Below are 13,270 nucleotides of genomic sequence, written 5' to 3'. Positions count from 1 at the left end.
CATCCAAAATAAAAGTTTTTGTTTACATAATATATGAGTTTGTACTGTGTATATTTATTATGTATATATAAATACAAACACATGCATGTATATATTTAAAAAATGTTATGTTTATATATTATATATATTTATATATAATAAAAATATAATGTAAATTTATATACATGTAAACATTTTCAAAATATATTCAGTATGTGAGTGTATTTATAGTATATAAATAATAGATAAACACAGTACACATACTTATATCATGTAAACAAAAACTTTTATTTTGGATGCGATTAATGACGATTAATCGTTTGACAGCGCTCATTTTTAATTCTAGGTTTTTTTTCCCTCAGTATTGTCTGATATTAACTCGCAATTCTGAGAAATAAAGTCAAAATTCTGAGAATTGCAAGATATAAACTTGCAATTCTTTTTTCTCAGAATTGTGAGTTTATATTTTGTAATTGTGACTTTTTTCCTAGAATTGTGAGTTTATATCTCGCGATTCTGACTTTGTAACATGCAGTTGCGAGTTAGAAAGGCAGAATTGTTGTAAGTCTTTTTTCGCATTTGCGAATTATGAAGTCTAGTTCTGAGGAAAAAATGCAAGATCTCATAATTTTGAGAAAATAAGTCATAATTGCAAGATATAAACTCACAATTGCGAGAAAAAAGTCAGAATTGCAAATATCTCGAAATTTAGACTTCCTCGCAATTGCGAGTTTTCTGACTTTATTCTGTCAATTCGGAATTCTGACTTTATAACTCGCAATTCTGACCTTTTTCTTAGAATTGTGAGATATAAACTCACAATTCCCAATTTATATCTCGAAATTGCAAGTTAATATCTCAAACTTCTGACTTTCTTGTAATTGCGAGTTTGTTAGTTAATTCTGACTTTATAACTCGTGATTACAAGTTTACTTAATTCTGAGAAAAAAAGTCAGGATTGCAAGTTTATATCAATTCTGAGAAAAAAATTCAGTATTGTGAGAAAAAAGTCACAAATGTAAGATAAAAAGTCGCAATTGTAAGATAAAAAGTTGCAATTACTTTTTTATTTAGTAGCGGAAACGGGCTTCCATATATATTACTCAAGGAAATTTTCTACTTTCATGTTTCTTTCCAGCCCATTCCTGCATGCTAAAGTCAGGGAGGTGGTGTCAGACTGTGCATTGCCAATCTCTGTGGTCATCTTCTCCTTTGTGGGCTCTTACCTGTTCATCGACATTCAGCGTGAGTCCTCATGTCAAAAAACAAACAAACACTCCTTTAATGATCATGTAGTACTTTTGCTTATATCATAATTATCACAAATAGACTCTGGGTTAGGTGCGATTTCATCCCGCAATAATGTTGAATGTAATAATTATGCAACCCATCAGAACTCCATCAGAACATTTTGTCATCATTTACCTGCCATAATGTCATTCCAAACCTGCATAACTTTCACAAAAGGAAATGATTAGCAGGATATTTAATGGCTGTCAAGTTTGAAAAATAAAAAAAGCAACATTAAAGTAGTCCATATTAGGGCTGCACGATAAATCGAAATGGAATCGAGATCGCGATTTGACAGAAGCTGCGATTGTCATGCGTATCTTTTAGTGAAGCACGGTTCTGTGATCAGCAGTAAATCTCCATCCAAAGGCCAGAGGGTGCTCTCGCGCTGAAACTCCAAATACACCTCGCAGAAGAAACCCAGAAAATGCCTATCGCTGCAGCTAAACAGAAGATTCAACTGCTTTCATTGATTCAGCGTGACTAATAAACACACGACTACGGCAATATACGGTTTATCTGAGTTCTTATTATTATAATTTTCATTAAAATAAAGTATATTTATAATGCAATGCCTTTATCACTGCTTAAATACTATGACATAAATGTCATATATGTTGCGTGCCTTATTCTGTGTAAGAAACATCTCACAGAAGGATTTATTTCAAACACTCGACTGACGTTATGAAGTGAGTTTGGAGTAAAAATATGTTATTAAATGTGGTATTTTCACATGCTTTCAGATGGAGCAGCATTTACTTCATAGAGCCGTAGTTCACTGAGAAGCTATGCAAACAGCTGTCATTATCGCGAATGATTTCTTCAATTTCAGAATCGCGCAATAAAATCGTCTGCAATATTTTTGCGTAACTTGTCAGTGAACTACGGCTATGTGTAGTAAATGCTGCTCCATCTGAAAGCACGTGATGATGATTTACTGCTGATTACAGAACCGGCTTTTTTAACAAAATGCGCATGACAATCGCATTCGATTAATCGTGCAGCCCTAATCCATATACACAATGTGCTTTATACCAAGTATTTTAGAGGCATTGTGTGATGAATAGATTGAAATATAAATAATTTTTTGATAATCATCCCCTAAATTGTAGTCTCTTTCACACTTCCACACATTTAATATAAATACACATAAATAATTCATATTAATTTGTACAATCTTATTCGTATGTTTTCCTATGAACTGCTTACTCCCCACTGACAGTTTTGTTTTTGGGGTGGACTATCATGCTTACCGTTTTCCTAAAAATCTCACATTTTTGTACCTTTTACATAAAATACTTTCGTAAATGTTGTTATATCCAGTGCTGGGTAGATTACTTACAATTGTAATCTGTTACTGATTCCAAATTTACGTAACAAAAATTTTAGTTAGTAATGTAATCCATTACCAGGGGTGTGAAGTAACGAATTACAAATACTCACGTTACTGTAACAAACAGCTGTCATTATCGCGAATGATTTCTTCAATTTCAGAATCGCGCAATAAAATCGTCTGCAATATTTTTGCGTAACTTGTCAGTGAACTACGGCTATGTGTAGTAAATGCTGCTCCATCTGAAAGCACGTGATGATGATTTACTGCTGATTACAGAACCGGCTTTTTTAACAAAATGCGCATGACAATCGCATTCGATTAATCGTGCAGCCCTAATCCATATACACAATGTGCTTTATACCAAGTATTTTAGAGGCATTGTGTGATGAATAGATTGAAATATAAATAATTTTTTGATAATCATCCCCTAAATTGTAGTCTCTTTCACACTTCCACACATTTAATATAAATACACATAAATAATTCATATTAATTTGTACAATCTTATTCGTATGTTTTCCTATGAACTGCTTACTCCCCACTGACAGTTTTGTTTTTGGGGTGGACTATCATGCTTACCGTTTTCCTAAAAATCTCACATTTTTGTACCTTTTACATAAAATACTTTCGTAAATGTTGTTATATCCAGTGCTGGGTAGATTACTTACAATTGTAATCTGTTACTGATTCCAAATTTACGTAACAAAAATTTTAGTTAGTAATGTAATCCATTACCAGGGGTGTGAAGTAACGAATTACAAATACTCACGTTACAGTAATTAAGTAGTTTTTATCAGTAATTGTACTTTTTTGAGTAGTTTAAAAATTGTGTACTTTTACTTTTACTTGAGTACATTTTAAGTGATGTATCGGTACTTTTACTCCGCTATTTTCCTCCGTTTGTGGTCGTTACATGCTTATTTTAAATTGTATTTTTATCTATCAACGTGATTGGATAGAGAGTAATAGGTCTTGTGACTTTCGTCAAATCAAATTGTGCATAGAAACCTTTAACCGCCAACTGTTTATCATGGCTGCTGGAAGTGCATTATTCAAGCATCAATTCACTCGCATCTTCCTCTAACTTGATATGTTAAGGTAAATTTTGGATTTCTGCTTACTAAATGATTTGTATATATGCTTGCCTATCTACAAGGCCTGAAATTTGGTGTGAGGTTGCGGGTATTGTGTACAGTGTTAACTCACGCAAGTGCCACGTTCGGTAAATTCCCCACTCATGAGACGTGCGATCTGCACTGCCTCGTCTCTCTCTCGTGTGCGTTCTGCAGCAGTCACTTGGATAAGTCGTTGTTGCTTGTTGAACTTGTTGACTTTTGATGAGTTTGAGCACGTGATGCGCGCTGTGAAAAAGTGTATTGGAAACACTATTGAGGACCAAATCTGCACCTTATTGATGATCCGTGGCGTTAATATACTGCATCTGTGCCAGCACGTGATGTAATCAAACTGCAGCTCGTTAATAAACGTTTTTGTTTTTAAATCCATTTTATACAATTAGCAAGTGCACTCGCGCATAAACAATTTTCACGAACAAGATAATGTGAATTACAGAATGTACAACGTTTTTAAAATGTATAAATTGCGGTGTACAGTGTTTATTATGAGGGGGTAGAATCCACAGCTCAGTACTCACTACTCAATACTCATGAGTACTTTTAAATAGGCTACTCTTTTACTCTTACTCAAGTAGTTTTTTTGGACAAGTACTTTTACTCTACTCACACTACATTTTTTGGAAGGTAATGGTACTTTTACTTGAGTATATTTTTTCAGTACTCTTTCCACCACTGTCCATTACACATTTTAGGTAATATAATTGGACTACTTTTTGATTACTTTTAGATTACTTGTGACCTAACTCATTTTATCACATTGATTTAAATAGAACAATATTGTACCATCTTCATATAAAAATACAAAGTGAAAGAAAATATATCCCATTTGTTGTTATTAACAACATTAAGTGCATTAAACATTACATTAACATTTCTTAAAGCGGGGTTCATGAAGGATCTGTAGGGGGTTTGTGGGTTAAATGAAAAGCTAATAATTAAACAATAACATTTAAAATTAAATTAAATTCTTTTGAAATAATTACAATCAAAATAAAACACATACTAACAAATTTAAATGTTTTATTTGTTTACCTGCATTCTGCATGTGACCATCAACGTCAGAGAAAAATGCAAATATGCTATTGACTTATTACTTTGAAATCTCAGAGGGTACTTCAAGTAAATATATTAGGTAAAAGACATTCAGCTGACAAAAAAGACCTGTGTGAATAATATGTAATCATGTAATCAATAAAAAAAAGTAACTGTAGTTGTATTACGAATATTTTAAAATGTAATATAATCTAATTACAAGTACCTAATTTTTGGAATCTGATTAAGTAATCCAGATTACATGTAATCAGTTACTACCCAGCACTGTTAAATCGTTAAAAAGTGTATATTTTAGGCTGGTCCAACCAATGGATGTGGGAGTCTCCTATGGGAAGTGAATAGTCTTTTTTTTTTTTTTTTTTAAGGTGGGACTTCCATTACTAGAGCTGCCAAATTGCATGTTGCTTCTTCTCCCGTTCACAGCAATGCGAGTAATATCTGTTAGATATTATACAGTCTTTGATTCAAACCTGGCACCTCAAGACATGTCACAGCAGGACATCCTGATCAATTGCCATTGACGTCAAACCTTTCGCAATCCATTTTGAGGTGACAGGTTTGAATGTGATTGAAAGCTTTGGCAAAGTGAGTAAATATTTGCAGAAATGTCATTCGTTTGGTGAACTATACATTCAGTTCTTCCAATATGTTGATCCACAGTTCCAGTATTCAACTACCAGAATGAAGCCCTATTCAGAGTAGCAGCTTTTGACCAGCTGACAGGGATGAATGTATTAAGTGCATGCGGTCTTGGCTTTCTCCTTGCCTTGCTCATCTTCATTGACCAGAATATTGTGGTGTCCCTCACCAATGCCCCAGAGAACAGGTATCCATGCAGAAAATCAAAAACTATTTCAATTAGTTGAGTCATATTTGCAGTGTTGGGGAAGTTACTTTTAAAAGTACACTCTTAAAAATAAAGGTGCTTCACGATGCCTTTTTGTCTAAATGGTTCCATAAAGAACCTTTAACATCTGAAGAACCTTTCTGTTTCACAAAAGGTTCTTTGTGGCGAAAGAAGGTTCTTCAGATTACAAAAAGGTAAGAAAGAGACGGTTCTTTAAAGAACCTTTGACTGAATGGTTCTTTGTGGAACCAAAAAATGGGTTTTCTATGACATCGCTGTGAAGAACCTTTTAAGCACCTTTATTTTTAAGAGTGTACTACATTACAATATTACGTTGCTTAGTTACTTTTTATGGAAAGTAATGCATTATGTTACTTTTGCATTACTTTTTAAATCTGTGCTGGACTTGCTTGTTTGTTTTTAATATAAAAAGTTATATTTTTGGCAAATGTAAAAACCCTTTCACACCAAAAGTGAAACAATAAGCCTCAGGCTGAAGGAAATGTAAATTCACGTATGTATGGTAGAGGGCGCTGCTCAAACAAACCTTTCAGCTGCTGCCTTCTGGATTGCATGAAGAATAGGACGCAAGAGATGAAAGTTTAACACTCTTCAGCAATAAAAAAAGAAGAAGCACAAATGTTATGTATATCTAAAGTAATTGTTGCTTATTAGTGTGGTTTGATTGGATCATCGAAGGTCAGCAGCAAAGATATTGGTCAATCAAATGGGACTGAATACATATAAAGGATATTTGTGTTATTTAACATATTTAATTATTTCAGGTTTGTCATATTTTGAGTTTGCACTTGCTTTCACTGTTTTTATTCATTTTGAGAGATACTGAATGTGTTTTTGTAAGTGAGATGAGTAAATGCATGTTGACATTTAGTCTAGATCTACAGTAACATCATGTTCACACAGCGCACACAACACCTCTGAACTTACTCCCCATTTCTCTCAACATGAGGACAGGAGAGCAATCAGCCAATAAATGGGAAACAAAGTAACTGGCAACATTTTCTCAGACATTTTCTTGTACAGTAAATTAAAAAGTAATGCATTACTTTACGCATAACTTGAAAAAGTAATCTGATTACATAACTTGTTATGCGTTACCCCCAACACTGCATATGTGACTCTGGAGCACAAAACCAGTCATAAGTCGCTGGGGTGTATTTGTAGCAATAGCCAACAATACATTGTATGGGTCAAAATTATCCATTTTTCTTTTATGCCAAAAATCATTAGGATATTAAGTAAAGACCATATTCCATGAAGATATTTGGTAAATTTCCTATCGTAAATATATCAAAACTTAATTTTTGATAATTAATATGCATTGCTAAGAACTTAATTTGGACAACTTTAAAGGCGATTTTCTCAGTATTTAGATTTTTTTGCACCCTCAGATTCCAGATTTTCAAATAGTTGTATCTCAGCCAAATATCGTCCTATCCTAACAAACCATACATCAATGGAAAGCTTATTAATTCAGATGTTTAAATCTCAGTTTTGAAAAATTGACCCTTATGACTGGTTTTGTGGTCCAGGGTCACATATTTGAGTTTAAACATTAAAAGTTTGTTTTCATGCTTCTGTGCCATACCTTCTCTATTTGCTAGAATGACGTTTTTTCAGAGATCAGTGAGCCATCATTCACAGTGTCAGTTCAGCGTAGACGCTGAGGGGACGCCGTATGATCTCTTTTGGTGTGTGTGCATGTGTTTCAGACTGCTAAAGGGAACGGCGTACCACTGGGACCTGATGCTCTCTGGGTTTATCAACATCCTGATGTCGGTGCTGGGGTTGCCATGGATGCACGCGGCTTTCCCACACTCCACACTGCATGTGCGTCAGCTGGCGCGGGTGGAACAGCGAGTAGAGGGGGGCCACCTCTATGAAACGTGATCGCAAGCACCTACAGACACACTTACAGACTTACAACTCACAAATATGAGAGTGTTAGTGACACATCAAGTGTGATTAACCGGAGTTGTAAAACACGTCCTTCTGTGTGCCTGCAGGATAGTCAGCGTGAAGGAGACCAGACTTACCTCGCTGGCTGCGAACATCCTGATTGGTTTGTCAGTGTTTTTGCTACCGGTGCCTCTGCAGTGGATACCGAAACCCGTTCTCTACGGCCTCTTCCTGTACATCGCTCTCACGTCTATTGATGGAAACCAGATGTGTGACCGAATGGCCCTTCTGCTTAAAGAACAAGTAAGCCTTGAGAGCCAGTAATAATCATTTGGTGGAGTATCTTTGTTCAAAAGTTTTTTTAATAGAATTCTTATTCAGCATTAAATTGATCAAAAGTGACAGTTAAGACATTTAGAATGTTAAAAAAGATTTCTGTTTCAAATAAATGCTGTTCTTTTGAACTTTCTATTCATCTGTGAATCCTGAAAAATAAAATGTATCATGGTTTCCTCAAAAATATGAAGCAGCACCACTGTTTCCAACACTGGCAAATCAGCATATTATTATGATTTCTGAAGATCATGTGACACTGAAGACTGGAGTAATGATGCTGAAAATACAGCTTTGATCACAGGAATAAATTACATTTTACAATAGATTCACACAGAAAACAATTTTAAATTGTAATAATATTTCACAATATTACTGTACTTGTGATCAAATAAATGTATCTGTGGTGATCATAAGAGACTTCTTTCAAAAACATTACAAAATCTTAGCAGCCCCAAAACTTTTGAAGAGTAGAGAAGAACTATTCATTTTAGCAGCTTAATTATTAATCCATGTTTGGGGATGAACTGGACATAGGGAACAACACTGGGACTTTTCCTGGTTGAAACCAATTTTTGATTTAAATATGAAAAAAAACAACATTCATTTAAATAAAAAAATGTTCTTAGGCCAATTTGTACTACACCATTGTTTGGGGAAAAAATGCATCTTTCTTCACTGATGGCTGTTCAAATTAACCATAAACTGTTAAAAACAGTCGATGAGTGTCACTGTATATTAAGAGCACCATCCATTACAGCTCAAGTTAATAAAGTCAATAAAGACACTTAATACAAGCAGTTAAACATTCACCGTAACTTAGTTTATTTAAAAGCTGTACATGTTCCTCTGGGTTTCAAACACAAGGCTTTTTGACCTCAATCCAAGTCTCCAGATCACTCAGTATTTATCAATGATACATCATTTATTGTGTAATTTAATAGTGCTGACTTCAGATTGTACAACCCCAAGGAAAATCAATATATATCACTATACAGTGGGGTGAAGGACTATCTGTGGTTGTAAAGAGTCATAAATCTTAGGTTGTTTTTGAATCCCAATCTATTCCAAAACAATGCGTATTTACAGGTTTAAAGTTAACATGAAAGCATTAGCAACAGATTTAAAAGTAATGTGACAAATTTCTGAAGGAAACTAGGTAAACCTTAGATTTTGTACTGACAAGACACATCAAGAGTCAAACACCGGTCACAGTCATATCTCACTGGCCCAAAATTCAACTCTTCATAACTGTATGTTTAAAGGGGTCATATGATGCGATTTCAAGTTTTCCTTTCTCTTTGGAGTGTTACAAGCTGTTCTTGAATAGATAAGATCCCTAAAGTTGCAAAGACTAAAGTCTCAAACCCAAAGAGATATTCTTTATAAAAGTTAAGACTCGTCCACGCCTACCTAAAACGGCTCGTTCTAACACGCCCCCACATATCTATGTCACGATGTGGGAAGATTTGCATAACGCCGCCCAAATGTTCACACAAAGACAGAAGATGTAACTTTATTGTTAATGCCGCTGCCGCCATGTTGTGAAGAAGCTGTGTGTTTCATTGCGAAAGTGAAACTACTTTGTTTGGTCTTCCAAAAGAGGAAACACATTTCATACACCAAATACACCAAATAATGTTATTTTTTAGCAACGTCATATGACCCCTTTAAGATCAAGTATCTTCTGTGTCGCACTGTGCAGTGGTTTTGTGTTCAGCATAAACAGACCATCAGCTTTTTGCTGGAAATTCTTCTTGGTTCCTTCATGGAATGTGTATTAGGAAAGTAAATAAGATTATGTTAGCTTTCTATGTTGACTAATATGAACTAACACAAATCTGTCACTGATCATTCTTATCTCAATCTGTGTTCCCAAGACGTCGTATCCACCCACTCACTACATCCGCAGAGTGCCGCAGAGGAAGGTGCATTATTTCACAGGCCTGCAGATTGTTCAGTTGATCATCCTGTGTGCGTTTGGGATGTACCCTCTGCCCTATATGAAGATGATCTTCCCTTTACTCATGATCATGCTCATTCCAATAAGGTATGCCATAGTTTTTATATCAGAGCGTCACTACGATTATAGAAAAATAGGTACAATGCTGTCTCTGAGGCGGTATCCTAAGGTATACAAGCAAAAAGGTACATCTTTTTACCCCTAAATGGTGCATATTAGTACCTTAAAAGCACTTAGTACCTAAAGTGTACACATTAGTACGTTTTGAAAGGATACTGTACCTTTTTTCTGAGTGTACATTTACAATGTCTTTATCATTATAACAAAGCAGCTTGTCTGCTGTTTACTGTATTTGTGTGCATAACGTCTGTCAAACAATGCAGATTTGGTATCCTGACGGATAAGGCAGTTTTCATATATTTCAACACTGAAAAAGGGCCAAATTAACATATATGCCATAACATAACATTTTCTTTGCAGGAACTACTTGTTGCCGAAGATTATTGAAGCAAAGTACCTGGATATCATTGATTCTCAACACATGTAGATGAACAAATAAAAAAAGGGACTGTTCAGAAACATTAACACTTCTAAAATGCAGGGGGAAAGTGCATTTCCTATTTGTATTCTTGTTAGAAAACATGGTTTGCTGGCTGTGATATGTGCCTTCTATGTGTTATGGATTCATTCTTTATACAACGGTCCCTGACATTTTGTATTTTTTTAGTGGAATCATAAACTCTTATTTTTTCCTCCCATGATTCTCAAGTGTCTGTTTGTTCAGTCACAGCATGTATCTGGCACTGGGTTATGTGGTGAACATTATTACTATTTTATTTCGCTATCTAAAACTGCACACAGAAATATTTGATCAAACAATACAGCAGATCAAACACATTTCAGAACGCAATCTCAACACATCTCATTCAGAGCTTACTCTTCTCTACCATGTTCAGGTTTTATACTTTTAACTCTTAGATGCACTCTATGCATCCACTACTGTAGACTGACCTTTAAAATCACATCCTCACTAACACAACCTTTGACTCTTACCCATAATACAATATGATTGTTCTCTTTATAGGTGTTTGCTTTTCTGTTCATTATATAAAATATAAATTCTTGTTTTGACATAAAGAATATATTTACTTAATATATTTTATTAAATATTTCATGCATCAGAGAGTTACACCTGAAATAAGGATAATCATTCTGACGTACTTTTTAAGACCAAATGATTTTGTCATGTCTTTTTTCAGCAAGGATGTATTAAATAGATCAAAACCGATAGTAAAAACATTTATAATGTTACCAAAGAGTTCTGTTCAACTTTATCAAAGAACTTTCATCAACTATTCATCAAAGAATCCTGAAAAAGTATCACCGTTTTTCGTTCTCAACAAAAATGTTCCTTGAGCAGCAAATCAGAATGATTTCTGAAGGATCATGTGACACTGAAGACTGGAGTAATGATGCTGAAAATTCAGCTTTGATCACAGAAATAAATGACATTTTAAAATACATATGCCAATATGTGCCATTTCATATGATGAAATTCGACCGTAAAGCACAAATCTTATAATTGACTTCAAATTATAAAAAGCTAGGGTTTATCAGTGCTGGGTAGATTACTTATAAACTGTAGTCTGTTACTGATTACAAATTACCTGATGGAAATTATAGTTTGTAATGTAATCTGTTGGATTACACATATTGGTTAATGTATTCTGACTACTTTTAGATTACTTTTGACCTAAAATATATTCAATTCTATGTTATCAACATCATGAAGTGTATTAAACATTACATTACGCCGGGGTTTTCCAAACTGGGGTTCATGAATGAACTACAGGGGGTTTGTGAGTTGATTAAAATATGTAATCACCATATTATCTATAAAAAGTAACTACTCTGAATGTAATAGAATCTAACTAACGTACTTCATTTTTGGGAATCTGATTGCGTAATCCAGATTACATGTAATCAGTTACTACCCAGCATTGCAGATTAGTGATATTAATATTTGTTTCCAACAGTTTGTGTTGCAGCACAATGACTATATATAAAATGAATACAAATAGTTTTGCTATTGATTTACATTAAAGCTCCCAACGTTTGATAGCAGATTAAAAGTGCATCCAAACTTCTAGATTCCCCATTTTGTGTCCATTGTTTTAATATTTATAGAGCAGATTTTAAGAATGGCACATGCCCCACAATGATTGTGATTCATCTGAAAGTTGTGTATCCTAGCAACACATGAATAAAAGCCCACAAGTGGTGAGCATGAGCTCAGAGGAGTCAAGAGGGCCCGTGTACTGCAGACTGACGAGGAGCTGTTTACATGTAATCAAAGGCAGGTCTCTTAAGACACAAGCCTTGAGCAGCGCTGCAGAGATTCAATCACCTGTGTGAGCCTGACTAAATAAAGGATTAAATAAATTTCCATGTGGTTTGTCTTGAAGTCAAGAGATGAATAACTAGCAGGTGGGCAGATGATATTGTTCTCGCAGATTGGCAAAAAATGTGTCTTCATTTACTTGCCTTCATGTCATTCGCAAGAGGAGGTGTTTAGTAGAATGTCAAAGTTGCTCATTCCCATATAACAGTAGTAGGGCTTTTCACATTGCGCCTAACCCCACTTTTAACCCTGGGTAAAGTATGTTTCACCTGTCGATGTCTGTCTGTTCACACGGCAGCCGTATTTGCAAGGCCTCTGGGCATTTGAATTACATATTTCAAACTAGATGAGTAAAGTTTGTAAACAAACTTTGATGTTGGCTTGACAAAGCCTTGTTTGAAAGTTTGAAATAACTTTGAAAAGTCTGAAGATTTTACTTAAAGCCAATAACAAGTTCTACCACATTGCAAAGATGTTGCTAACATGTTTTAGCACATCGGTAGTGTGATTTGGCATGTTGCTAACATGTTTTAGCATGCTGATAGCATGATTTAGCACGTTACCATGTTTTTGTATGTTGCTAGCATAATTTAGCAATTGCTAGAATGTTGTCAACATGTTTTAGCACATTTTTAGAATGATTTTGCATGTTGCTAGCATGATTTAACACATTGCTAACATGTTTTATAATTTTGTTTGTAATCTGTTGGCATTAGTTTACTGTCTGAGATTTGTATTGTCTGAGAATGTGCAATGCGCTCTGTAAACAGAGTTGTTATGTAAACAGATTGCACTGCATCCAATCATCGTCCAATCAATGACACTGACACGTCAAATATGCAAATAAGAATATTAACCCGGGATGAATGTTCAGTGTGGAATGTTAGTTTATGAATATAATTAATTGTTAACCCCGTTGAAATTATGAGCAGTGTGGATTGTGAAGCAAGATAACCCAGGATTCCATTTAGAATGACCCAGGGTTAACTAATTAAAAGCCTTACTGAGTCAG

At 34.7% G+C, this 13,270-nt stretch overlaps 1 protein-coding gene across 1 annotated transcript in view; it reads left to right on the top strand.

The window, feature by feature from the left end:
* Positions 1 to 10,608, top strand: part of LOC107684854 (sodium bicarbonate transporter-like protein 11) — a 28,120-nt gene extending 17,512 nt beyond the window's left edge. Inside the window, exons 14-19 of the mRNA XM_016481226.1 lie at positions 1,118 to 1,224; positions 5,455 to 5,620; positions 7,375 to 7,548; positions 7,669 to 7,864; positions 9,775 to 9,944; positions 10,338 to 10,608. Coding sequence (XP_016336712.1) covers positions 1,118 to 1,224; positions 5,455 to 5,620; positions 7,375 to 7,548; positions 7,669 to 7,864; positions 9,775 to 9,944; positions 10,338 to 10,404 — 880 coding nt within the window. The 3' untranslated portion in view covers positions 10,405 to 10,608. The remainder of the gene's footprint in view (positions 1 to 1,117; positions 1,225 to 5,454; positions 5,621 to 7,374; positions 7,549 to 7,668; positions 7,865 to 9,774; positions 9,945 to 10,337) is intronic.
* Positions 10,609 to 13,270: the final 2,662 nt, after the last annotated feature.

The sequence above is a fragment of the Sinocyclocheilus anshuiensis genome, unplaced genomic scaffold, assembly GCF_001515605.1.
Source record: "Sinocyclocheilus anshuiensis isolate Anshui unplaced genomic scaffold, SAMN03320099.WGS_v1.1 scaffold121, whole genome shotgun sequence".
In the NCBI taxonomy this organism is placed as follows: domain Eukaryota; kingdom Metazoa; phylum Chordata; class Actinopteri; order Cypriniformes; family Cyprinidae; genus Sinocyclocheilus; species Sinocyclocheilus anshuiensis.
Note: the sequence above shows the minus strand (reverse complement) of the source record. Positions and strands in the feature narration are given on the sequence as shown.